This window comes from Pleurodeles waltl, chromosome 3_1 (assembly GCF_031143425.1).
Source record: "Pleurodeles waltl isolate 20211129_DDA chromosome 3_1, aPleWal1.hap1.20221129, whole genome shotgun sequence".
NCBI lineage: Eukaryota > Metazoa > Chordata > Amphibia > Caudata > Salamandridae > Pleurodeles > Pleurodeles waltl.
This window is the reverse complement of record NC_090440.1, coordinates 831,966,562-831,992,425: the sequence shown is the minus strand read 5'-3', so window position 1 is coordinate 831,992,425 and position 25,864 is coordinate 831,966,562. Positions and strand designations below refer to the sequence as shown.

Here is a 25,864-nt window from a genome sequence, read left to right as displayed (position 1 = left end):
AGAATTTTCCAAAGCCATGTAGTCACTTGATTTCTGAGAGCTGTTGTTTCATATATACTAATCAGCTGCAGAATCTATTATGCAGACTTAAATTGTCAAGGAGCCCCTTGTCACAGATGGCTCTCAACAAGAAATGGCATAATTGCTTCATCATAGAATTTCCCCTTTTCTATAATACGTCTCACAATAAGTACTGATGTCTATGCTAGACCTAGTTTGAAAAGGAAGGAGCTACTGTTTAAAAAGTCAAAAATGTTTGTCTAGTCATCGTTACATGAGCACTGATGGCGAAATATTTGCTAATTTGCTTGAATTATAAACAGTTGTAAACCACCTGGAGCTAATTTTCATATCGAAACAGGCGTTACATGTGGGTTTATGGCCGAACACGGCCCTGGTTTTCTCTTGTGTTACTTAATATCTGTGTAGGCCTATTTGAGCCCGGTTTAAGGATGGTTATCTGTCTTGCCAGCCTTAAGTAATAAATATTAGAACATTCGAACGTTGGCAGTTCCATTGAAAACAATGGATTGCTGCGGGCTTTTACTGGCCGGTAAAAGCCCGCAGCACCAACATTCCAATGTTCGCTTTGTTCACAGCAACAGCTGTGAACAAAGCCTCACGGAGCCCGAGGGGATTTTAATCCCCTCGGGCTCCGTAAACAATTTGTTTCTTTTTTAATAGAACATTCTGCCTGAGTGGCAGAATGTTCTAAAAGCCTTAGAACCCGCCGTAGTGGGCTCTACCGGCTATTAAAGGCCCTTTCCCTTGTTAAATGTGGGAGGGGGCCTTTAATAGCCGGTAGAGCCCGCTACGGCGGGTTCTAAGGCTATAGAAAGTAAATAGAACTGTAGATGAGGAGGACTGACCCAAAGTCCTTCTGCGTGTTAAACTATCAGTCATATTTTGCGTCCGTCCACCAAAGCGTACAATGGAAGGGCCAGTTACTGAAGTGGGTTGACCCAATGCTCCAGCACTGTGAGTGCCTGAACACATAAGCATATCTCACTAAAAAAAAATGCACTTCGCTGGTGGGGAGATAATTACTTTGCTTACGTTTTTTTTCTTTCAATGCTTTGTCCTTTTTTTGACATCTTTATATGTTTAATCTATGTGGTCAGTTTACAGTAACTCAAAGCAAAGCCAGCAGTACCTTTTATTTGCTCTACTAAGAATTATATATTCCTACACCTGCATGCTGTTCTAATTAAATTTGATACAATTGTTGTTGTTTTTTAATGTAAAAATGTAATGACAAGCGTATGGCTGTCACATATAGGAGGCGGCATGTTTTTTCTGTTTCTTTTTTGGAACACATTGGTTGCATTAAAAACGTTCACACCAGCTTGCAAAGGCCAGACCTATTTCCTTTTTCAATGCTTGTATAAATATTTCACCAGATTTGTTACCTTTCTTCCATAACTCTTATTTAATTTATCCACACAACTGTTCAGCTTTTAATCTAGTTTGGTTAGGGTAGATGGCATCCCGTTCCTCTGATTCAACATATGTTCTGGCTTCCCATTAGGTATAGGAGTGTGGCCTGTCATTGGCCTACCTCTGTGACCGTAACTTCACAAGTTTAACTGTTCCCTTTCCTAAAGGTTGCACTTCAACTGTTCTGAGCTTGCTAAGTAAGTAGTTTTATGTGAAACAAACAAATGAGCATTTGTCTTGCATACTTGATGCCACAAAGTGAATCCACCAGATGATGACTCTTCAGACATAGCAAAGCTGCATAGGCAACTCAGCAGCTACATAAATTGTTTATCTTTTTGTTTCATTGTTACTTCTGGACCATGATTTGGCAAAATAAGATTGATTTCATTTAACAGCTGAAATTGCATCTGTTAACACCGTCATTCATAGAACTACAGTTTACTTACCTTCCTACATGAAAATGTTAAATGGTCAAGTAGTAGCATATCATTTTACTTCCCACTGACTCCCATTTAGGCTATGTATTTTCGCAAATTGGCCACTTAGTGCCCCACTAAGTATTTTTTAGAAAATGTCTCTACACATTCCATAGCGTACAGCAGGGTTTGAGGAAACGGGCCTTAGGGAAAAAAATACAAGCCAGAAATTTAAGACAAAGGAAAAAGTGCTTGGGCTAATTGTCCCTTCATTGAAATATGAGGTGAGTTTTAAAATGTATGTTTTCTCAGTCTTTTCATAGTCTTTAGTCACTTAACGTTTGATCTCACATTCCTCTGCCCTTGTTCTTTGGGTCAGTTTGAAACGTTTCTGTTGAAGTATATCCAGAACTATCCTGATGGTCCAGGTTTTGAATACAGCCCTCGTCAATGGGGTACATTCCAACAAACTATGATACATCAGCACCTCTTGCGCTGCATCCAGCTATAAAATATGTTAATACAACAGTCTCACCAGCCTTTGGATTACTGGTGAGGCACTGAATTTCTGATGTGTTCTTCCTTCTGATATTCCGGTTCACATCCTGAAAAGTATAAATTGGAAAATATTTACAGAACTTAATTTAAGCAGAAAATATTTAGTTAACTACAATATTTAATGGGTAGCTGACTGACCATTCAAGCATAGTTGAACAGTAAACTCAGTTAAAAACATTAAATAGCTTTTCATGAGTTTATCATGTCCATTCAAATCTGTACATTCTGTGGGAAAACATATGATTCTCAGGGTAAAGGTTGTTATTTTCCTGCCAGCATTAGCCATAGATTTACGGATACATTCATCATTTTAGAATAAACTAAAATCTATTTTTTGATTTGTTGCATATCTTGTATTACAAATACTATACAGTATGATCCATTCTTTCCTGTGTTCTGAAAACAGTGTATTTTCCTAGAGCGGGTGTTCACATCTTACTTCTCAACATTTAACTCCAGATTGGAAGATTGCTGGGGGACACACATTAGACACTAGTTTCACAATTAATGATTCAAGAGGCCCTTGTCCATTTCTAGAGGGAGGTTGTTGATTAAAAGATCATGGATTAAAAGGTAATATCTGCTAGAGACTTCTAGTTGCAGATTTCTTACCTTACTATTTCCCCAGGCGTCAGACTGGATATGGAGATTTTTCTTCAAGCAGTACCCTTGCACGCCGTCAGGTGGTGTCGGTTGACTCCGCATCCCTCACTGGCATTGTGGTTGCCGTAATGACATCTGGGTGGTACATAGGTGCCGCCTCTGCGCAGTGACGTCAGTTCTTTTCTTTCAGTGCCACACACTGATCCAGAGAGAACTACCCTGGTTGTTTATTGACCAATTTCACCACTTTTGTTGTGTTTTTATGGTGACTTTTGGTGTTGAGGATGTCCCTGCCCCGGGTTCAAACCATTTTTTTTTTAATACCAGATTTTATTGGTTTTATAAACAGTTCAATGCAACTTAAACATTGTTTTCCTCTTCACATCTCAAGACCGGATCAAACCATGCGTGGACTGTCACCGCATGATATTGGTGACGGATCCTCACTGGGTCTGTTTGTGGTGTTTGGAGTGCGACCATGAACCAAAGTGGGCCCTCGACTCTGCTTCGCTCCCAGTCTCATTCAAGAGGAAGGTCTCAAGACCGCACATGGAGTAACCACCCCTCATCCTCCAAGTCTTTGGGTCACTCAGGTTAAAAATCTAGCATTCATCGACTTCACCCAATTGCTTGGCTGATGTGACTCGGGACAAGTGTCGATGCTCTAGGCCTCTGTCTGCGTAGACTACTTTTGGGTCTTCTCTGTGTCTCCCTCAGTTTCTGGGAGCTGGAACTTCCCCTGCCCAACTAAAAGAATTAAATGAGGTCTTGAGTCTCATTTTTGGGCAGTCCACCCCCGCGGTGCCTTTGCGGTCTGGTGGTTCGCTGCGGGCCCTTTGGGTTCCACACCAGAGGCTTCGGCCTTGGCCTCTGGGGGCCCCTCTGGATCTGCCTCAAGATCTGTGCCAGCGCCAGTCGTACCATCGCAACCTTACCTGGCACTGGCTAAGTTGTCAATACTCCTGACTTTGTTTGGGCCCATGATTGACGTCTACCCAATCCTAATTCCCAATAATGCTGAGCCGGAATGGCATCGGCTGACGCCGCTTCTGACTTCAATTAGGCCTCCTCAACCCCAGTCTGATTCAGACCCTTTTTCCTATAGTTACGAATATGAGGAGGGATTGGAGGGGTCGCTGGACCCTTATGAATACCAGCTAGATGATCTAACATGGACTGTGCACAGGAATTGGGTGAGGCCAGTGGTCTGTATACTTCTCCAAACGCTGGCATACTTTCTCCTCCTACAGTGGCTACGGCGGAGAACGTATCCTATTCAATGGTGGTCAGTAGGACGCCTGAGGTCCTTGGTCTCAAACTGTCCACTGTAATGGTCAGGACTAATCTCCTGACCGAGGTGCTTCAGCCTGGGGCTTCCTTTTCAGAGCCTCTCCTCCCTTTCAATGAAACCCTCACCAATGTCCTTTTGGGTAATTGGCCCATTTAGGAAAGTACCTTCTTTTTGGTATGGCTACCCCCAATGTTTGCCTGCTGTCAGTGTGTTTTGTCACTGTGTTCATTGGGATCCTGCTAACCAGGACCCCAGTGACTGTGCTCTCTCCCTCTAAATGTGGTTGCCCCTGACTGTCTGCACCCCAGAATTGGCATACTGGTGCCCCATGTAAGTCCCTAGTATATGGTACCTATGTACCCAGGGCATTGGAGCACCAGGGGTTCCCCTTGGGCTGCAGTATGTATTATGCCACCCATGGGAGCCCATGCAAAAGGTGTCTGCAGGCCTGCCATTGCAGCCAGCATGAAAAGGTGCATGTGCCCTTTCACTACAGGTCACAGCACAGGTCACTATGTCACCCCTATGGCAGACCCTCCTAGCCTAGAGGGCAGGGTGCAAATACCTGTGTGTGAGGGCACCCCTGCATGAGCAGAGGTGTCCCCACGAACTCTAGCTCCATTTGCCTGGATTTTGTGAGTGCGGGGAAGCCATTTTACCTTTTGTACTGGACAGAGGTCACTACCTATGTCCAGCTACATAATGGTAACTGTGAATCTAGGCATGTTTGGTAACCAACATGTCTGAATCATACCCCAATACTGTTGCCAGTATTGCTTGTTTGATTCTATGCACTCTGGGTGTTTCTTTGTGGACCCCCAACTTTGCTCTTACCAGTTTGCAGGGTTTTCCCAGGCAGACTAAATTTCTGCCATCTTACAGACAGGTGTGGGCCCTCCTGCTGCTTGAACAGCTCAAGCCCAGGAAGGCAGAACAAAGGATTTCCTTTGAGAGAGGAAAGCAGCCCCTCTCCATTTGGAAATAGGTGTTACATGGCTTGGGAAGGGTAGCCTCACCAAGCCACTGGTATGCTCTGAAGGGCACATATAAAATCCAGGGTCCCCCGGTCCCTGCTCTGGCATGACACTGGGCAATGGAAAGCAGAGTTACCACTCCCCTGCCCATCACCACTACAGGGGTGGTGCCCAGAGCACCTCCAGGTGGCCACTTGATTTTGCCATCTTGAACCCAAGGTGGGCAGATGCCCCTGGGAGCATTTGAGTGACCAGGTCAGGCAGGTGATGTCAAAGCCCCCTCCCGATAGGTGGTCACCCTGCCAGGTGACCAATCCCCTTTTTAGGGCTCTATAAGGTCTCCCTCTTGGGTGGGTCCTGAGATTCGATGTGCAAGATTCCAGCAGGCTTCCTCTGCAATGTTTACTTCAACTTCTGGCCACTGGAACTGCAGCTGGACTTAACAGGAACCTACAATCTGTAGCTCCAGCGACGAGTTCGCTCTGCAAAATTGTTTCTTTGGCTCCTTCCAGCAACTGCAACATTTCCCTGTCTCTGAAGACTTGCCACCCTCAGAGGATGCAGTCTGCACCAAGAAGCAAGAAGGAATCTCGCTTGGAGTGAAGGAGTCACTGCCCTGCATCCGCAGGCACCAACTGCAAGGATGACCGGCCGTGTGGTTCCTCTCTCCTGCAACTCTGCATGGATCCTTCAACACAGGTAGTTGTCTTGAGTGGTCCACTCAGTCCCCTCTACCAGTTATCCTACTTGAGAGGCGGTGAGTCTTTGCCTGTCCTTGCAGGATAGTACCCCTGTGCACCACAACTCTGGCAGCTACCAAGGCTTGTTGGCTCTCCTTGCAAGGGATTTTCAGGCTCCATGTAGCCCCAGCCTCCAGCACTCTTCCCCTGCCTGCTGCTCCAGCGATGTGGGACTCCCTTCCAGGTGTGCTGCATTGGCCTCATTGTGACTCCTGTGCCTGCTGCCTGTGAGTTGCCTGTGGGGGCTGCATCCTTGTCTTCTGGCTCTCCTCACTGCTGAGGGTCACCAAGGCCTCCCCTCCTTGGGTTGAGTCCCCTCGGACATTCCTGGACCCCAGCAGCTCTGCAACTCCTCTTCTGCAACTCTTGCCTTTGCCAAGGCTTGGTGGTTTTTCCACACTGATGGACTGCAACTCTTCTACCAACGTGGGACATCGACTGCATCACTTCTGGAACTCTTCCTCTGCTCCTGTGCTGCATAGCTGACTCCTGGTCCTGCATGTCCAGAAGGCTGGGTAGTGACTCCTGCCCCAACCGGACACTCCAACTGGAACTGGACTTGGTCCCCTTCATTTGCAGGTCCTCTTCTGTAAGAGGCCATCTTCTGTTTCTTCCAGTTTTGTTGGAGTCTTGCATAGTCCTTTTACAAAGTTTACCTGTGGGTTGGTGTTGGAAAATGGGTTATTGGTAGGGCAGGTAGGTACCTACACCTAGCAACAAGCCACAAACCTCCACAAAAGTACAGTTAGGTCTCAGTAAATTAATCCCAGCTCTACCCTTGGTAGCTTGGCATCGAGCGTCAAGGCTTAACTTAGGAGACAAAGTGTAAAGCATTCAAATATCACACAACAGTAATTAAATAAAACACAGGAAACAGTTTAAAAATCCAAAACCAATTTATAAAAATAGCTTATATTTTTATCTTTAAAATGACACACAAACGATTAAAATCGGTTCAGGGGACCCGGAGATATGAATTTTTAAAGTATTATTATTTTCTAGCGCATAGAAACAAAAAGCGCCAATCGGGTCATCTGGTTGCACCAGGACCGGGACAAAGTCAAACTTTCAGGCCGACCGCGATGGAGCCCTGCTCGGATACAGGTCGCGGGAAGCCTCGGTTAAAAAGTTACCTTCTGACTTAGTCTTTATTTTGAAGTTTTTCTTCACCGGGACGAACCTGCCAGTTGGATCCGACCTCCTGGAGCCCTTGTCCGGATACGCGAAGTCGGTTTCCTCGGTGGTGATTTTTACCTTCGGACTTAGTCGTTTTTTCGAGATTAAAATCCTTCGACCGGGGTAAACCTGGATCTTGATCCGACGTCCGTGGAGCCCTTCTCGGATACGATGGCTGGAAGGTCCCGGTCAACTTTTTACGTTCGGACTTAGTCTCTTTTTTGGATGTTTTTCTTTACCGGGACGAACCACGAAGTCAGGCCGGGTCGCGGTTGAGGCAAGCCGGCTAGAATTTCCGCGTCGGGTCGGTCACTTTATGGAGCTTTTTTCCAAAATTTCTCCAATCTTTTCCAAACTTCTGGGGCTTCACCCAGATGTTCTTTTAAGGTTCTTTTGGGGTCCACAGCTCACCCCAAGGGTCCAGAAGTTCTGTGATGGTCCTTGGGAAGTGCGGACTTCAACTCCCAGAATGCACCTGGCGCAAACTCCTTTTTGGCCACTGGACAGTGGTCAGCTGGTCACTTTTTCAGGAGTTGGTGCAGGGGACTCTGGTTAGCAATTTTTCACCTGTAGCAAACAGGGAGTCCCTCCTTGAACCAGTGGAAGCCAGGCAAAGTCCTTCTTGTGGTGAAGCCCAAGTGTGCAGCTGGTGCAGTCTTTCTGAGTGCAGGGTCCAGGTGCAGGCCAGGGGTCCAGCAGGGCAGTCCTTCTTCTTCTTGTAGTTCTTTCTTCTTGAAATTTGGTGGGGATCTGAGGCGTGGGTGCAGGTCTGCCAGTTTTATCCTTACTCCTGGGTGAAAAGCAGGGGGGCCCTGGTCCTCCAATCAGGGACAGGGTCGTCCCCCTGTGATGACCACTTCCTGGGAAGTGTGGCAAAAATCCATCCCAGAAGGCAATAGTCTCTAAAAATCCCAAATGGATGAATCTGATTTTTAGAGGAGAGATCTGGCTGAGCCCACCCACTGGTGTGGCTAAAAATCATAAACACACCCCTCTCCTGCCCTCTCCTAATCTAATCAAGGGGGCACCTAGCTGTCTGGGGTTGCAGGATGTGGGGGTGTTGCTGGGTGCTCCAGATGTCCTCCTCTGCCTTTGAAGACCAGTTTGGCAGCCCTCCCCCTTCCTGCTTCCCCATCTGCTGAGGGGAGATTCTCTCCCCCAAGCACATTCCTTTGTGTGAAGCCAGGCCACTTCACACCTCATTAAAGTGGCCTGGCAGAAGCTGCTGCAGGCTGGCCAATCAGAGCACAGCAGCAAAAACAATGCAGAGCTGAAATTGGCAACTTTTTAGGTAAAGTCTAAACTTTTTACCTGCACTAGTTATATTAAATCCAACAACTGGAAGTTGTGGGATTTATTATAACAATCAATTTGATACCAAATTCTTGGTATGTAACATTTAAGGAGACTTTAAAATTTTAAATAAAGTCTGCCCATTCTAGCCTATGAAGGCCATTTACTTCAATGAGGGAAAAACGAATTTGGCTGTTTTTACCTCACCAGGGCTTATAAATCTATTTTTATAAAGTCCCTGCTTATAGTTACATGGCACCCAGCCCTAGGGGCACATAGGGCACACCTTTGGGGTGACATATGTAAAAATAAGGTAGTTTAAGACTTTGGAAGTACCTTTAATTCCAAAGTCGAATTTGCATATAACTTTAATTTAAAAGCAGCCAGCAAGGCAGGCTTGCTTTTAAAATGACACTGGGCACCTCAGCAATGCACCTAGGTGTGCACCACCTATGCTGTGGTCCCTAAACCTACATGCCCTACCATATACTAGGGACTTATAGGTAGGTTAACTTAGCCAATTATAATTAGCCTAATTTGCATATCCATTTTACACAGAGCACAGGCCCTGGGACTGGTTAGCAGTACCCAGGGCACCATCAGAGTCAGGAAAACACCAGCATAAAGTGGAAAATGGGGGCAAAAAGTTATGGGTCCCTTGCAATCAGCCCCAGTTTCTCACAGTTGGGATAAAATCTGATGTAGGAAGTTAGCTCTGTATATACTATTTCAAAGTAAGAAATAGTGTGCACAGAGACCAAGGGCTCCCCTTAGAGGTAAGATAGTGGCAAAAAGAGATAATTCTAATGCTCTAGTTTGTGGTAGTGTGGTCAAGCAGGAGGCTTATCAGAGGGTAGTGTTAAGCATTTGTTGTACACACACAGGCAATAAATGAGGAACACACACTCAAAGACTTACTCCAGGGCAATAGGTTTTTATATAGAAAAATATATTTTCTTAGTTAAGAACCACAGGTCCAAGATTTGAAGTAAACACATAAAATGCAAGGTACTTCACACAGGTAAGTTAGGGACTTTGAATAAAAGCAATATCATATACAGCCTTTGTTAAAATGGCAATAAGCTGTTTTAAAAGTGGACACTGCCAAAAATCAACAGTTCCTGGGGTAGGTAAGTAATGGTTAGTTTGTCAGGTAAGTAAGACACAAGTCTGTTTCTGGGCATAGGCAGCCCACCGTTAGGGGTTTAAGGCAACCCCAAAGTTACCACACCAGCAGCTCAGGGCCAGTCAGGTGCAGAGGTCAAAGAGGTGCCCAAAACACGTAGGCGCATATGGAGAACAGGGGTGCTCCGGTTCCAGTCTGCCAGCAGGTAAGTACCCGCGTCCTCGGGAGCATACCAGATGGGTTTTGTAGAGCACTGGGGGAGACACAAGTATGCACACAAAACACACCCTCAGCGGCACAGGGGCGGCCAGGTGCAGTGTGCAAAGCAGGCGTTGAGTTTTAGATAGGATTCAATGGAGGGACCCGGGGGGGGTCACTCTAGCGGTGCAGGCAGGCACGGCGGGGACTTCTCTGCCTAGCCCAGGTGGTGGCTGTCCTGAGGGTCGCCTGGGGGTCACTCCTGCACTGAGGTTCGGTTCCTTCAGGTCCTGGGGCTGCAGGTGCAGTGCTGGTTCCAGGCGTCGGGTCCGTAGTTGCAGGCAGTCGCGGTCAGGGGGAGCCTCTGGATTCTCTCTGCAGGCGTCACCGTGAGGGCTCAGGGGGGTTGTCTCGGGCTACTCACGAGGTCGCAATCGCCTGGGAGTCCTCCCTGTAGTGTTTGTTCTCTGGATCTCGAGCTGGGGACGTAGGGTGCAGAGTGGGGAAGTCTCACGCTTCCGGCGGGAAACGTGAAGTCTTTAAAGTTGTAGAAAAGTTGCAAGTTTGTTGCAGATTGTTGAGCAGAGCCACTGCTCGCTGGAGTTTCTTGGTCCTGGGATTCAGGGCAGTCCACTGAGGCTTCAGAGGTCGCTGCTCCCTGTTGGATGCGTCTCTGGTTGCAGGTTTTCGACTCTGGAGACAGGCCGGTAGGGCTGGGGCCAAAGCAGTTGTTGTCGTCCGTCTTCTCTGCAGGCTTGTAGGTCAGCAGTCCTTCTTTGTAGTTCAGGTTGCAGGAATCTGATTTCCTGGGTTCTGGGGTGCCCCTAAATACTAGATTTAGGGGTGTGTTTAGGTCTGAGGGCAGTAGCCAGTGGCTACTGTCCTGGAGGGTGGCTACTCCCTCTTTGTGCCTCCTCCCTGAAGGGAGGGGGGAAACATCCCTAATCCTATTGGGGGAATCCTCCAAAATCAAGATGGAGGATTTCTAAAGGCGGGGTCACCTCAGCTCAGGGCATCTTAGGGGCTGTCCTGACTGGTGGGTGACTCCTCCTTGGTTTTTCTCATTATCTCCCCTGGACTTGTGCCAAAAGTGGGGGCTGTGTCCAACTAGTGGAGATGCCCGCCCCCAGGAGTGCCCTGGGGCTTTGTAACACAAAGCCTGTGTCTTTGAGGCCCACTGCTAGGTGTAAGTTCCTGCAGGGGGGAGGTGTGAAGCACCTCCACCCAGAGCAGGCTTTGTTTCTGGCCACAGAGGCCCTCACCTAGGGGGTCAGAAACTCGTCTCTCAGCAGCAGGCTGGCACAGACCAATCAGTCCTGCACTGAAGGATTGGGTAAAATACAGGGGGCATCTCTAAGATGCCCTCTGTGTGCATTTATTAAACCCACACTGATGCCAGTGTTGGATTTATTATTATTCTGAGAAGTTTGAATTCTGGGAAGTTTGGTATCAGTGTAGCCAATATGGAGTAATGGAGTTCGTTTTTGACAAACTCCTAGACCATATACTTAATATGGCCACACTGTACTTACAATATATAAGAATAGACTTAGACACTGTAGGGGCATATTGCTCATGCAGCTATGCCCTCACCTGTGGTATAGTGCACCCTGCCTTAGGACTGTAAGGCCTGCTAGAGGGGTGACTTACCTAAGCCACAGGCAGCATTTTGTGTGCATGGCATCCTGAGGGGGATGCCATGTCGACTTTGCTTTTTTCTCCCCACCAACACACACAATCTACAATGGCAGTATGCATGTGTTAGGTGAGGAGTCCCTTAGGGTGGCACAACATGTGTTGCAGTCGTCAGGGACCTTCCTTGGTCACAGGGCCCTTGGTACCACTGGTACCTTTTACAAGGGACTTACGTGTGTGCCAGGGATGTGCCAATTGTGGAGCAATGGTAAATTTTTAGTGAAAACACTGGTGCTGGGGCCTGGTTAGCAGGGTCCCAGCACACTTGAATGCAAATGGTTTGAGCTCCCATAGGGTGTCTACTGTTATTTCCCTGTTTTCTATTGCTTTCCATGCCCATTCCTGTTGCGCCGTGGCAGCGTACTAGGGCTGCTGCGGCGCAACATGCAGGGAACGCGGCAGACCGCGGGGAAAGCCGTGGCTCGGATTCAGGGTCGCCGCACATGCCGCGGCCCATTTCTCCGGCCGCCAGTTCCAGGGCAGGCGCGGCAGGTTAGAAGACCCCGAGTCGGGTCACGATCCTTGCCGCACTGAGCGCATGCAGCACATTTAATGAATTAAAACACATCAGGGATTCCCCGGGGAACCCTCCTTGCCACCACTTACCTTTTTACACGGCCAAAAGCCGTATGCATGCACATGGCTCATTTTTATGCATGCTTTTCCTCTTCCCAGCATGCTGTTCACTTCCTCTTTCCCCTGCATGCTTTATTTCCCTTTTCTTAGGAGCATGTTTTCTATTCTAGTTCTGATCTTTTTCCCAAACCAAGATGGTGGTTTTACTGCTTCCTGTTTTCCACTTCCGGTCTAGGGGTATATAAGGGGAATCTATATTTCTTCTCATTGCGTTGCAACATTCCTGTGGTGGTAGTCACGCTCCGGCTGGTTTCCTCTTGTGGCGCCAGTTGTTCTTGATCTGTCTTCCGTCTCAAGATTCTGGAATTCAGGAATTCTGAAGTCCTAACGTCCTTGTGTCCTCCTTCTGTTTCAGGGAGTTCCTGTTGGAGGTTTTTTACCCTTTTGGGGTTTTTCCTCTGGGACTCCTTCTGGTGGGCACGGACTGTAGTGGCTTACTGTAGTCAAAGACCACCATGGCTACTGGAAGGGGTCGCCCCTACCTCGGCCAGAGCAGGACTTGCAGGAACCGGGGCCGCTCACCACCTCTCTCCAACCTCGACGGTAAGCCCAGGGTGAATTGTGACAATTCCTGATTGCTATGTTTTATATAATAGTGTGTTTACTTACCTGCCAGTAGAGTACTACCTATACAGTATTTTAGTATTTGTCACTAAAATCAAGTACCTTTATTTTTGTAACACTGTGCGGTTCTTTCATGTGTGTAAGTGCTATGTGACTATAGTGGTATTGCATAAGCTTAGCATGTTTCCTAGATAAGCCTTGGTTACCTCTAGAGAGCCTGATTTCCTAGACACTGACTACACCTCACTAATGGGGGATACCTGGACCTGGTATAAGGTTATAACATCATAAGTGTTCACCATACAGCAGGCCAGCGTCCTACAGTCCAGACCCAGCACAGGGAATCCTGTGAATAGGACAATCGCTTGCCGCCATCAGCCAGCCCCGAACAACCCTAAATTCATGTCCCATCACCCCACAACCGAGTGCCTTGTTATCTAGGCATTCTCATCATCTGGCATAATCCCATCCGCTCCCCCGGATAGGGGATCAAATAGGCTGGACCAAGTTGAGAAGATGTTTTCTTCCTCCAGTCTGGCGTTGCGGTCAGTCAACACTGCATGCCTTTTGAGCCGTTATACCCACTCCTTGTGGCATACGGACATGCAAGTCTTGGCACACATCCTGGATGAGGCATCAAGCTGTTGCTGATGGTAGAGATGAGGTGAAGTTGACTATTCCATGTGAGCTGGACAGGAATGACTCTGGGCAGATTGGTTGGGTCGATAGTGGCCTTGAGGCACCACGCCTGGGTGACATCTGGTTTTTCGGGGGATGTCCACCAGACCCTTATGGACATGCCCTCTGATTGCAGCTGTCTCTTCAGAGACACGGTGGACTCTGCGCTTGAGAGGTACGAGGAGTCCCGGGCTATGGCTCGGTCCCTCAGCCTTTCCACTACCCCTCATCCCCAACAGTCTGCCTTTTGCCCCTTTTCACGGAAGGGGCTCCCTGTTGCGTCCCTTACCCAGGCACTATGCTGCCGAGCATGTGCGCAGCTGGGGACATGGAATTCCACTGGCTTATGGGACAGGGAACCAGAGGTCTGCCCAGTCCTCTCCCCCCGTTGCAGCCTCAAAGCCTTCCTAGTCCCTTTCCCCATCTCAGAGCAGTTGGAGGCAGGATTCACCATCACCTGACCCACTGGGAATCCATCACAACAGGCAGGTGGGTTTTTCAGATGTCTGAAGGGACTACTCCCTCCCCTTCGAGACTGCCCCTCCAGCCATGCCTCATTCTACGGCCGCTTACCGGAGGATCATCTGGCACTTCTCTGCAAGGATGTCGTAGCTCCCTTGGCCAAGGGAGCCATAGAGAGGGTCCCTGCACCAGAAGTAGGCTGTGGTTGCTATTCCTGCTACTTTCTGGTGCCCAAAAATGACAAGGGCTTGTGTCCTATCATAGATCTTTGGGCCCTCAATCTCTTATTCAAGAAGGAGAGGTTCAAAATGCTTACTCTGGCTCAGGTTCTGTCTTCCCTGGACCCAGGAGATTGGATGGTAGCGTTGGACTTGAAGGACACTTGCTTCCATATACCTGTCTTGACTGCCTCCAGACTCTACTTGTGATTCATGGTAGGTCACAAGACTCTACTTGCGATTCGTGTGGTAGGCCACGAGGACTTTCAATTTACTGTGCTTCCTTTTGGCTTTACCAGTGCCCCTCGAGTTTTAACAAAACTGATGGGGGTGGTGGCAGCTCATCTGCGCAGTTTAGGGGTTTCAGTCTTCCCTTACCTCAACGACTGGCTGTTGAAGGCAGACATACCCCAGAAAGTTGTCTTCCACCTTCATACTACGGCGAACCTTCTGCACACGTTGGGTTTCACTATAAACATGCCAAAGTCACACCTGACTCCCTCTCAGATGTTCCCTTTCATCGGAGCTGTTCTGGACACAGTGCAGTTTTAGGCCTATCCTCCTGAAAAGTGAGTCAGATATTCAGGCTATGATTCCGATGTTTCAGCCTCTCTTCTGGGTTTCGATGAGGATGACTCTGAGGCGGCTGGGCCTCATGACCTTCTGCATCCTGCTGGTGACACATGCCAGATGGCATATGTGGGCTCTGCAGTGGGACCTGAAGTTTCAGTGTGCACAGTATCAGGGGAATCCCTCTGCCATGGTGCAGATCTTGGAGGGGTTTGCGACAGACCTTCCGTGGTGGCTTTTGACTCAGGGTTGGGTCAACGGAAGATCCCTCTCCCTTCCCCAACCAGATCCTACAGTAGTGACAGACTCCTGGGATGGGGCGGCTACATGGGAGAGGCAAAGATCATAGGTCTCTAGTCTCCGGTGGGGTCTGTACTCCACATCAATCTTTTGGAGCTCTGGGCATTCAGGCTTGCGTTGAAAGCATTCCTTCCCTCTGTCAAAGGGGAAGTAGTGCAAGTGTTCAGGGAATATACTACCGCCAGGTGATACAGCAACAAACAGGGTGGAGTAGGATCCTGGACCCTTTGTCAGGAGGCACTATGCCTCTGGACATGGATGGAACATCAGGGCATTACCTTGGTGGTTCAACATCTGGCCAGTTCTCTCAACACCAGAGCGGCCGAACTCTGCTATCGATGCACAGCCGTTCACGAATGGCGTCTCCATCCAGAAGTAGTGCAAGTCTCATTCAACCGTGGGGAGAGCCTTGGTTAGATCGGTTCGCCTCCGTAGAAAATGCACAATGTCAGCTGTTTTGCGCGTTTCCAAGACCGCACTTCCTCGGAGACGCTTTTCGGCTCAAGTGGAAGTCCGGCCTCCTTTACGCCTAAACTACTTCTGCTTCGAGTTCGTAAGAAGGTCAGGAACGACCGGGCCCAAGTCATCTTGGTGGCTCCGGACTGGGCACGGAGAGTATGGTTTCCAGAGCTATTGAGTATGGTCATCAGTCCTCCACTCAGACTGCCTCTTTGGGTGGATCTTCTGTCGCAGCAACAGGGGACAGTTCTTCGCCTGAACCTGTCCAATCTGCGCCTTCATGCGTGGAGATTGAGTGGCGACAGTTGGCGACTTTTGATCTTCCACCCGAAGTCTTTGATGTTATCTTGGCAGCCAGGCGCCCCTTCACCAAAACGGTATACGCCTGTCGTTGGCATAAATTGGTTGCATGGTACACCAACAAATCTGTTGAGCCCCTCTCTACCCCTCTATCTGAGGTTCTTTTGTTCATTCTTTCTTTGGCCCAGCAGGGCTCTGCTTTGGGCACGCTAAAAGGGTATTTATCTGCCATTTTGGCCTTTCTTAGGCTATTTGATCAGCCCTCACTTTTAAATCCCCTATTGTGAATAGATTCCTCAAAGGTCTCACCCATTTATTTCCTCCTACTCCATTTATAATGCCTCAGTGGGACCTCAATCTTGTCCTTACTTACTTAATGTGTACTCCCTTTGAGCTGAGGCACAATTGCCCTTTACGGCTCCTCACTTTCAAGATTGTCTTTCTTGTTGCCATCACTTCTGCTCGCAGAGTGAGTGAAATTCAAGCCCTTTCATCCAAACTGCCATTCTTATCTGTGCACCCTGACAAAGTGGTGTTGTGCATAAGGCTGGTTTCCTTCCCAAGGTTGTTAGGCCTTTTCATGTAGACCAGTCGATCACTCTGCCTGCTTTCTACGCACCCCCACATCCTTCCCATGAGGAGGAGAGACCCCACCGTCTGGACCCAGAAAGTGCATTGGTATTCTATCTTAATCGTACTAAAGATTTCCGGGTGGACGGTCAACTCTTTGTCGGGTATGTGAGGGCGAAGAAAGGGAAGGTGGTGCAAAAACATAGCATCTCTTGATGAGTACTTGTAAGGAAATGCCTCCTTGGCATTGTTACCCCCTAACTTTTTGCCTTTGCTGATGCTAAGTTATGATTTGAAAGTGTGCTGGGACCCTGATAACCAGGCCCGAGCACCAGTGTTCTTTCCATTAACTGTATCTTTGTTCCCACAATTGGCACAACCCTGGCACCCAGATAGGTCCCTTGTAAATGGTACCCCTGGTACCAAGGGCCCTGATGCCAGTGAATATCTCTAAAGGCTGCAGCATGACTTATGCCACCCTGGGGACCCTTCACTCAGTACATGCACACTGCCTCACAGCTTATGTGGGCTGGTGAGGAGAAAATGACTAAGTCGACATGGCACTCCCCTCAGAGTGCTATGTACACCTCATACTGCCTGTGGCATAGGTAAATCACCCCTCTAGCAGGCCTTACAGCCCAAAGGAAGGGTGCACTACACCACAGGTGAGGGCATATAAACATGAGCACTATGCCCCTACAGTGTCTAAGCAAAACCTTAGACATTGTAAGTGCAGGGTAGCCATAAAGAGTATATGGTCTGAGAGATTGTCAAACATGAACTCCACAGTTTCATAATGGCTGGGAAGTTTGGTATCAAACTTCTCAGCACAATAAATGCACAATGATGACAGTGTGGAATTTATTGTGAAATGCACCCAGAGGGCATCTTAGAGATGCCCCCTGAATACCAGTCCAACTCCTAGTGCTAGGCTGACCAGTTCCCGCCAGCCTGCCACAACCAGACACGTTTCTGGCCACATCGGGAGAGTGCCTTTGTCACTCTGTGGCCAAGAACAAAGCCTATACTGGGTGGAGGTACTTAGTGTGTTTACTTACGTTCTATATCACCTCCCCGTGCAGGAACTGTAACACCTCAAAGGCTCATGCCTTTCATTACAGCACCCCAGGGCATCCCAGCTAGTGGAGATGCCCGCCCCTTCGGCCACTGCCCCCCACTTTTGGCAGCAAGGCAGGAGAGGATGATGAGAAAAACACACAAAATGCTGCCTGTGGCATAGGTAAGTCACCCCACTAGCAGGCCTTACAGCCCTAAGGCAGGGTGCACTATACCACAGGTGAGGGCATAGACAGCTGCATGAGCAATATGCCCCTACAATAAGTCTATTTTTAGACATTGTAAGTACAGTGTGGCCATATTAAATATATGGTCTGGGAGTTTTCTCAAAAACAAACTCCACAGTTCATTAATGTCTACACTGAATACTGGGAAGTTTGGTATCAAACTTCTCAGAATAATAAACCCACACTGATGCCAGTGTTGGATTTATTAAAAAATGCACACAGAGGGCATCTTAGAGATGCCCCCTGTATTTTACCCAATCCTTCAGTGCAGGACTGATTGGTCTGTGCCAGCCTGCTGCTGAGAGATGAGTTTCCGACCCCTTAGGGTGAGGGCCTTTGTGCCCTCTGTGGCCAGAAACAAAGGCTGCTCTGGGTGGAGGTGCTTCACACCTCCCTTCCGCAGGAACTGTAACACGAAGCCTGAGCCTTTGAGGCTCACTGCTAGGTGTTATATGCCCCAGGGCACTCCAACTAGTGCAGATGCCCGCCCCCTGGACACAGCCCCCATTTTTGGTGGCAAGTCCAGGGGAGATGATGTGAAAAACAAGGAGGAGTCACCCACCAGTCAGGACAGTCCCTAAGGTGTCCTGAGCTGAGGTGACCCCTGCCTTTAGAAATCCTCCATCTTGAGATTGGAGGATTCCCCCAATAGGATTAGTGATGTGCCTCCCTAACCTCAGGGAGGAGGCACAAAGAGGGTGTAGCCAGCCTCCAGGACAGTAGCCATTGGCTACTGCACTCCTGACCTAAACACACCCCTAAATCTAGTATTTGGGGGCGGCCCAGAACCCAAGAAATCAGATTCCTGCAACGTACACAAAGAAGGACTGCTGACCTGAAAGCCCTGCAGAGACGACGGAGACGACAACTGACTTGGTCCTTGTCGGATGTGTCGCTATGCAGGTTCTTTGAGTCTGGAGAAAGGCCGGTAGGGCTGGGGCCATCGACCTCTGAAGCCTTAGAGGACTGCCCTGAACCCAAAGGACCAAGAAACTCCAGAGAGCAGCGGCACTGTTCAAAAACAGCAACAACTTTGCAACTTTTTAACAACTTTCAAAGCTCTCACTCTTCCTGCCGAAAGCGTGAAACTTCACACTCTGCAGTGTTGGTTTTTCTGGAGATTGAGACGGGGGCGTTGGGTGCAAACAAGACTCCCAGACGACTGCATGCGTTGCTGTAGGGGTACAGGGGGGGTCGTCTCAGATTACTCACGAGGTCTCAGAGAGGATCCAGAGGCTCCCCCTGACCGCGACTGCCTGGAACAAAGAACCCGACTCCAGGACCAAGCACTGCACCCGCAGCCCCCAGGATCAAAAGGAACCAAACTCCAGTGCAGGAGTGACCATCAGGCGACCCTCTGCCTATCCCAGTTGGGGGCTGGCCCGAGAAGCCCCCCCGTGCCCTGCCTGCACCGTTAGTGACCGGCGGGTCCCTCCATTGATTTCTATTGAAAACCCAATTCCTGCTAAGCACACTGCGCCCAGCCCCTCCCAGTGCTCTAAAAAAAAAAAATACCTGGTCTGCCCTCCGAAGACGGAACAGGAACCGGAGCACCCCTGTTCTCCACAGGCACCTATGTGTTTTGGGCCCTCCTTTGACCTCTGCACTTGACCGGCCCTGTGTTGCTAGTGCGGTGACTTTGGGGTTGCCTTGAACCCCCAACGGTGGGTTGCCTATGCCCAGGAAACAAAACTTGTAAGTGCTTTACTTACCTCAGAAACTTAACTTACTTACCTCCCCTAGGAACTGTTGATTTTTGCACTGTGTCCACTTTTAAAATAGCTTATTGCCATTTTAACCAATACTATGCATGTTACTGCTCTAATTCAAAGTTCCTTACTTAACCTGTGTGGAGTACCTTGCATTTATGTATTTATTTTAGAACCACAAGATTCGAGATTTGAAGTAAATTAAGAAAATATATTTTTCTAAATAAAAACTATTGGACTGGAGTTAAGCATTTGTTGTACATACACAGGCAATAAGTATTTGTAGTGTTAAATGAGGAACACACTCTGTCTGCTAGGCCTACTGCTCAACCACGCTACCTCAAAATAGAGGTTGATAGTGGCAAAAATTAGATGATGTGCACAGAGTCCAAGGGTTCCCCTTAGAGCATTAGAATTATCTCTCACTTTGAGATAGTATATACAGAGCCAACGTCCTACAGTACTTCTTTGCTTCTTCGCCAAAGCGTAGCATATCTTGATGCAACCGTCAGAGGGCGTGCATGTTCATTCTACCAGAACAACTGCTGCTTCCACTGCATTAGCACCCGGAGTTCCTGTCCTGGATATCTGCCAGGCAGCCACATGGGCATCCTTGCACACGTTTGCTAAACACTACTGCCTGGACAGTCAGGTCCGTCGGGACAGCTACTTTGGTCATTCGGTCATGCAGGATTTTCTAGTATGATCTTGGTTTGCAGCCCACCTCCGAGGATAGCATTGCTTGGGTATCTGATCTAGTTGCAGATTCCTTACCTTAGAATAGAGGTACAAGTTACTTACCTTAGGTAATGAAATATCTGGTAGAGACATATTCTAGTTGCAGATTCCTTACCGACCCACCCATCCTCCCCGCTTGCAAACTGAGTTTTAGGGACAGTGATTCCCCATTCAGGTCCTTAGCTCTGGCACACCAATCTGTGTCTTAGTGGCTCTACGCTTTGGCGTGTAAAGTCGTTAAAAGAAACTGACGTCACTGCGCTGAGGTGGCGCCTATGTACTACTCCCAACGCCATCACTGCGACTATGACGCCAACGATGCCCGCGGAGTCGACCGACGCCACCCACCCATGCACAAGGTTATTGCTCGAAGAAAGATCTCCGGATCCTGTCTGACGCCTGGGGGAAATTCTAAGGTAAGGAATCTGCAACTAGAATATGTCTACCAGATATTTTGTTACCAAAGGTAAGTAACTCATACTTTAAACCTGCATCTCTCTAGTTCTACTGATTAAATTATGGTTGTCCTGGTCTTGTTTTATTTATTAAAGATAATCCATTTTTCTAACTCTAGTGTGGGCTCCTTTAGTGATGTATTTTCAGTGTGTCACTGTTTGAAGTGTTGCACAAATAATTCACACATTACCTCTCAGTTAAGCCTGACTGCTCTATGCTCAGTCCCGGGTAATTTGGCACAGACTAATTTGGGGTTTGCTCGTGATTTTTACCCAAGCAGGAACCACATTCCTTGTCTGGGTGGATTTAAATCCCCTCAACCAGTTAGCCAATGTCCTACATTTTTAACATTTAGATCACATACGTTTTAGAATAGCTGGCTTACAAATGATGAAAGCTATAAGGCAGACAGTAGTTATGAACTCCAATTTTCAAAAGCTGGGATCAATCTGAATAAATAATACTAAAAACATGGAAAATTACATTTTAAGGGAATCATTTTTTTGTGTAAAATATTCTAAAGTAGGTTAGACCCATTTTCATGTATATATCCAGCCTCCTGATCTGGGAAGTGAATGATTTTAAAGCTCTCTTCGCCACGTGCAGGTTTCCCATTTTAGGCACATTCTGAGAGATAGGTGAATACCTTGGTTCTTTTATTAGAATTCTGTAATCTTCTCAGGCAACTGTAATTAGTAGAAGGCATAGGCATTTATCAGGTCACCATGTAATGTGGCTTGTCTATGTATCTTCTAGTAGATATTCACCAGCTGGGAGCCAATCAAGATGCAGTATTTTGGTCATGCGCAGCTGTCTGAGTTACAAAAGCTGGAACATACTACACCTGCTCCAACATTCCAAAGCATGTCTTTCTATTTCTACCTTTATTTCCAATAAACACCCCTATAAGTACCCTTGGTGAAATTTTGAGCACCAGAGCTTTCAGTTTACACCACATTCAGTTCAGACTTGGAATATGAGTAGAAATGACAGTCACATTAAACCACATCTTACCCTTGAAGTTGAACTGCAGTATTTTTTCCAAAACAGTATTTGTACTGCTGTGCGTGACTTCACACCGGATTTTAATATCTCTTTCACTTGTTTCTGGCTTGAACTCAGCTTGGCTTGAAGAACAATATAAGAAATTGGATCCAATTTGTGGCTCTGAACAGGTAACTAATTCCTTTGAAAATTCAGTCCAGGAGTTGTACCATTTTATATGTATTTCTTTGGGTGCAAAGTCTGTTACATTAATAAACATACACAGGGTCTTTGTCATGTCAGGTTCTGCAGGTGTCATGGTAATATCCGATATGACTGGTGGTTGGGCTAAAGTGGGATAAAAAAGGTACACAGTTTTATAGAAAGAGACAAAATTACTTCACAACATGTTAGACCATGCTTAAACCTGGATAAAACCTCAATATGCACATTTAATCACTTGCTGACCTTAACTAAACCTTCTAGGTTTGAATATGGTTCAGATTTCAGAACGTGTAAAATCAAATGTCTCGCTATCATGGAGACCCCTACAAACACTTCCATGTAATCAGGCCGCTGACAGTTTTTAAAAGGGTGTAAATGGATTTTGGAACCATTCTAGTTATAGTGCTAAATTTGCACTGGGTTCTATTTTAATTATGTATTAAATATATTTTCATAGTGTGGCACTATTACATGGGCGTGGAAAGATTCACAAGTCATAGGTAACAAGAATATAAGTGTATGGAAAATGAAAGTCTAATATGCACATGTAGCCACTCGCATAGCCACACTTCAAGTGCAGTGTGAAAAGATGGCATAGTTGCGTGAAAACAGTAGGCATCAAGAGGCAAGAACCAATGAGATTTGGAGTGGAGGAAGATCCTGTGTAGGATTCTCATAGTGTAGGAAGTTGGCCTAGTTTGTGGTGGATACCTATGGTACTTACACCTTCTACTAGGTCCAGGGTTCACCTATCAGTGAAATGTAGGCAGTGTCTAGAGCCAGGCTCTCTAGAGGCAGGTGTGGATGAGCAGCCAAGGCTTATCTAGGAGACATGCTAAACTCATGGAATACCACTGTAGTCACACAGCACTTACACACATAAAAAAACACTAACTGTAATAAAGACCCTTAGTGTTATGAAAACAAACACAGTACCAAAACACTAGATAGGCAACCCCCAATAGAACGTAAGTAAACACACTAAATATGTACACTAGTAATCAGAAATAGGCATAGAAACCCATAGAAAGCAGTGCAAATGCAAATAGACAATGATGACCCTAGGGGGAGCCCAAACCATATACTAAAAAAAAAAAAAGGAATGCGAATGTCGGACCCCCAGCATGGTAAATGGAATATGTAGAGGTGAGCTGGGGGCACTAGGAAACCCCAATGGTAAGTACCATAATACCCCCCAGCGACCAGAAAGAAAGGAGTAAATTATTACTTTTTCCTCAAACCACCCAAAAGGACGAAAAAGAAGATAGTGCAACAACCAGACAAGACTGCAAGAAACCAGCGGTGGATTCCTGAAGAGGAAGACATGGACTTGGTCCCCTTCTTCCACATAAGTCACAGGAGAGTCAAGGGGGAACAGAAGCTACTACTCACCCAGCTGTGGTTGCAGGAGTCGGTCGACGATAGGACGAAGACGGTCCGGAATGCAGACCTGGAGCAGGTGAAGAGCTCCTGGAGGATGCAGTCGACGTCCCATGCCGGATGGATGATTGCCAAGGCTTGTTGGTGGCTTTTTCACACCACTTACCGACTGCAAAGGCAGAAGTTGCGGTGAAGAAAAAGGGGAGCTGCCGGGGACCTGCAAGGTCCAGGAGGACTAAACCCAAAGGGGGAGTCCTAGGGGACCGTCAGCAAGGAAGAGAGTCCACAGAAGAAGAGGCAGCCCCCACAGGACACCCACTGGAAGAGTCGTAGAGGAGCCCATGCAGCACAACTGGAGAAGGGTACCACGCCGCAGGAGAAGCACACAGAGGGCTGTGCATTACAGGAAGGAGTGTTGGGGCATGCGGCTACATGGAGCCTGAAGATCCCTTTGAGGAGATGCCAGTAAGCCTTGGTAGCTGCAAAAGACTTAGGGCAGTGCCCTCGTGCACCGAGTGGGAAGGCAAGGGCTTACCTCCACCTAAGTTGGACAGCTGGTAGAGCGGGCCAAGGGGACTACTCCGGACCACTACCTGTGATGCAGGATCCGCGCAGCTCTGGAGGAGAGGAAATCCACGCAGCCGGTTGTCGTTGGAGTTGGTGCCTGCGGATGCAGGGGAGTGACTCCTTCAGTTCAAGTGAGATTCCTTCTTGCTTCTTGTGTAGGCTGAAGACTCTTCAGCTGTGCGTCCTCTGAGGGCAACAAAATGTTGCAGTTGCTGGAAGGAGCCAAGGATCAATGTTGTAAGCAGAGTCGTCGCTGTGGATAGCCCAGGAAGGGATTGGTCACCTAGGTGGTCACCCTGCTATCAGGAGGGGGCTATGACGTCACCTACCTGACCTGGCCACTCAGATGCTCTCAGGGGCCTCTGTCCACCTTGAATTCAAGATGGCAGAATCAAGGTGCCACCTGGAGGAGCTCTGGGTACCACCCCTGGGGTGGGGATGGACAGGGGAGTGGTCACTCCTCTTGTCCAGTTTTGCGCACAGCAGGGACCAGGGGTCCCTGGACTGGTGCAAACCGGTTTATGCAAGGAGGGTACCAAATGTGCCCTTTAAAGCAAACCAGTGGCTTGGGGAGGCTACCCCTCTCCAGCTTTGTAACACCTATTTCCAAAGGGAGAGGGTGTTGCCTCCCTCTCCCCAAAGAAATCCTTTTTTCTTCCTTCCTGGACTTGAGCTGGTAAAGCAACAGGAGGGCAGAAACCTGACTGTAGGATGGCAGCAGCGCAGGCTGCCCAGGATAACCCTGCAAACTGGAGGCTCCTTAAAGGACCCCCAGCTTCGCTCCTTTCAGAGTGCATGGAATCATACAACCAATACTGGCAACAGTGTTGGGGTATCTTTAGATATGTTCGAACCTAGGCAAGTTTGGTATCAGAGTTACCATAAAGTAGCAGTACACGAGTAAAATGGCGTCCCCGCACTTACGAAGTCCAGGAAAATGGAGCTGGAGTTCGTAGGGGCACCTCAACTCATGCAGGTACCTGCACCCTGCCCTCTGGGCCAGGAGGGCCTACCATAGGGGTGGGTGGCTTATAGTATCCTGTTGCAGTGACCTTAAGTGCAAGGGTGCATGCACCTTTTCATGCAGGCTGCAATGGCAGGCTTGCAGACACGGGTGGCATAATACATGCTACAGCCCATGGGGAACCCCTAGTGCCCCAATGCCGTGGGTACCATATACTAGGGACCTATGTTGGGGCACCAGGATGCCAAATGAGGAGTGTGTGAAGTCCCAAGCAACTAAATTTAGAGGGAGAGCGCACAGTCACTGGCGTCCTGGTTAGCAGGATTCCAGTGAATACAGAAAAAACACTGACAGCAGGCAAAAAGTGGGGGTAACCATGACAAAAAGAGTACTTTTTTATCTTACCTCAGTATTCCTTTCTTGCTATAATCTTACCATGCATTTCGCTTTAGTAGTTGTAATTCAAATGTACATCTCTATCTCTAGTTGGCACACTGTTCCATTGCCAGTTTCTGTGATGGCTCTGCATTGTTGGGAGGGTTCTAGTCACAAAAGAAACTCACGTCGGGGCATCGGAGGAGGGATGACGATACGGAGTTGCATGGTGCACTCCAACGACACGCAGGGATACTGCTGCAAAGCTTTTCCGGGTCTGGTCTGGTGCCTGGGGATGAAGTCTAAGGTAAGGAATCTGTGGCTAATCTATGTCTCTACCTTTGGTAACACCTTATCTGTCAACTAACTTGTTCCCCCGACAGACTTTATCCACGGTCGAGGAATTTGGCCTAATGTTACCCAGGTATGAAAGTGCAATAAGGCCACTGAAGCGAGCGTGCCCCCTCCCTACACCTGTTTTATTGACTACAATACTGCGTTTTATGGAATCGATCAGCACATTCTTTGGTGTAAAGTTGCAGAGTGGGGCATACCAAAATAACTTTTGGCGGAAATCCCAGCACTGTATACCAACACATGGGTTTGGATAAGGATCACAATCAATCACACAACTGGAAAAATCTACACAAACAAGGGTCTTAGGGTTGGGGCAATAACACAGCCCTGCTTGTTTAATCTATACACTCCCAACCTAGAGACAGAGCTGCTGAAGGGGACCTAATATTGGTGGAAAAATGTTCATTTCAGGCTACCCATCATTCAGTATGCAGATGACCTGGTGTTATTGGACCATACATGCATTGGCTTGAAAAGCTCTTTGAGTGTACTCCACGTATATAACACAAGGAACGCCGTACAGGTAAACGCCACACAA

General features: G+C 47.8%; 1 gene segment (V, D, J or C); it reads right to left on the bottom strand.

Moving 5' to 3' along the window:
- Nucleotides 1-773: 773 nt before the first annotated feature.
- LOC138284671 (Ig gamma-2A chain C region, A allele-like) overlaps nucleotides 774-25,864 on the bottom strand; it is a 118,355-nt gene continuing 93,264 nt past the window's right edge. Inside the window, 2 exon segments of the C gene segment in view lie at nucleotides 774-2,461; nucleotides 21,489-21,806. Of these exon segments, the coding sequence occupies nucleotides 2,403-2,461; nucleotides 21,489-21,806 (377 nt within the window).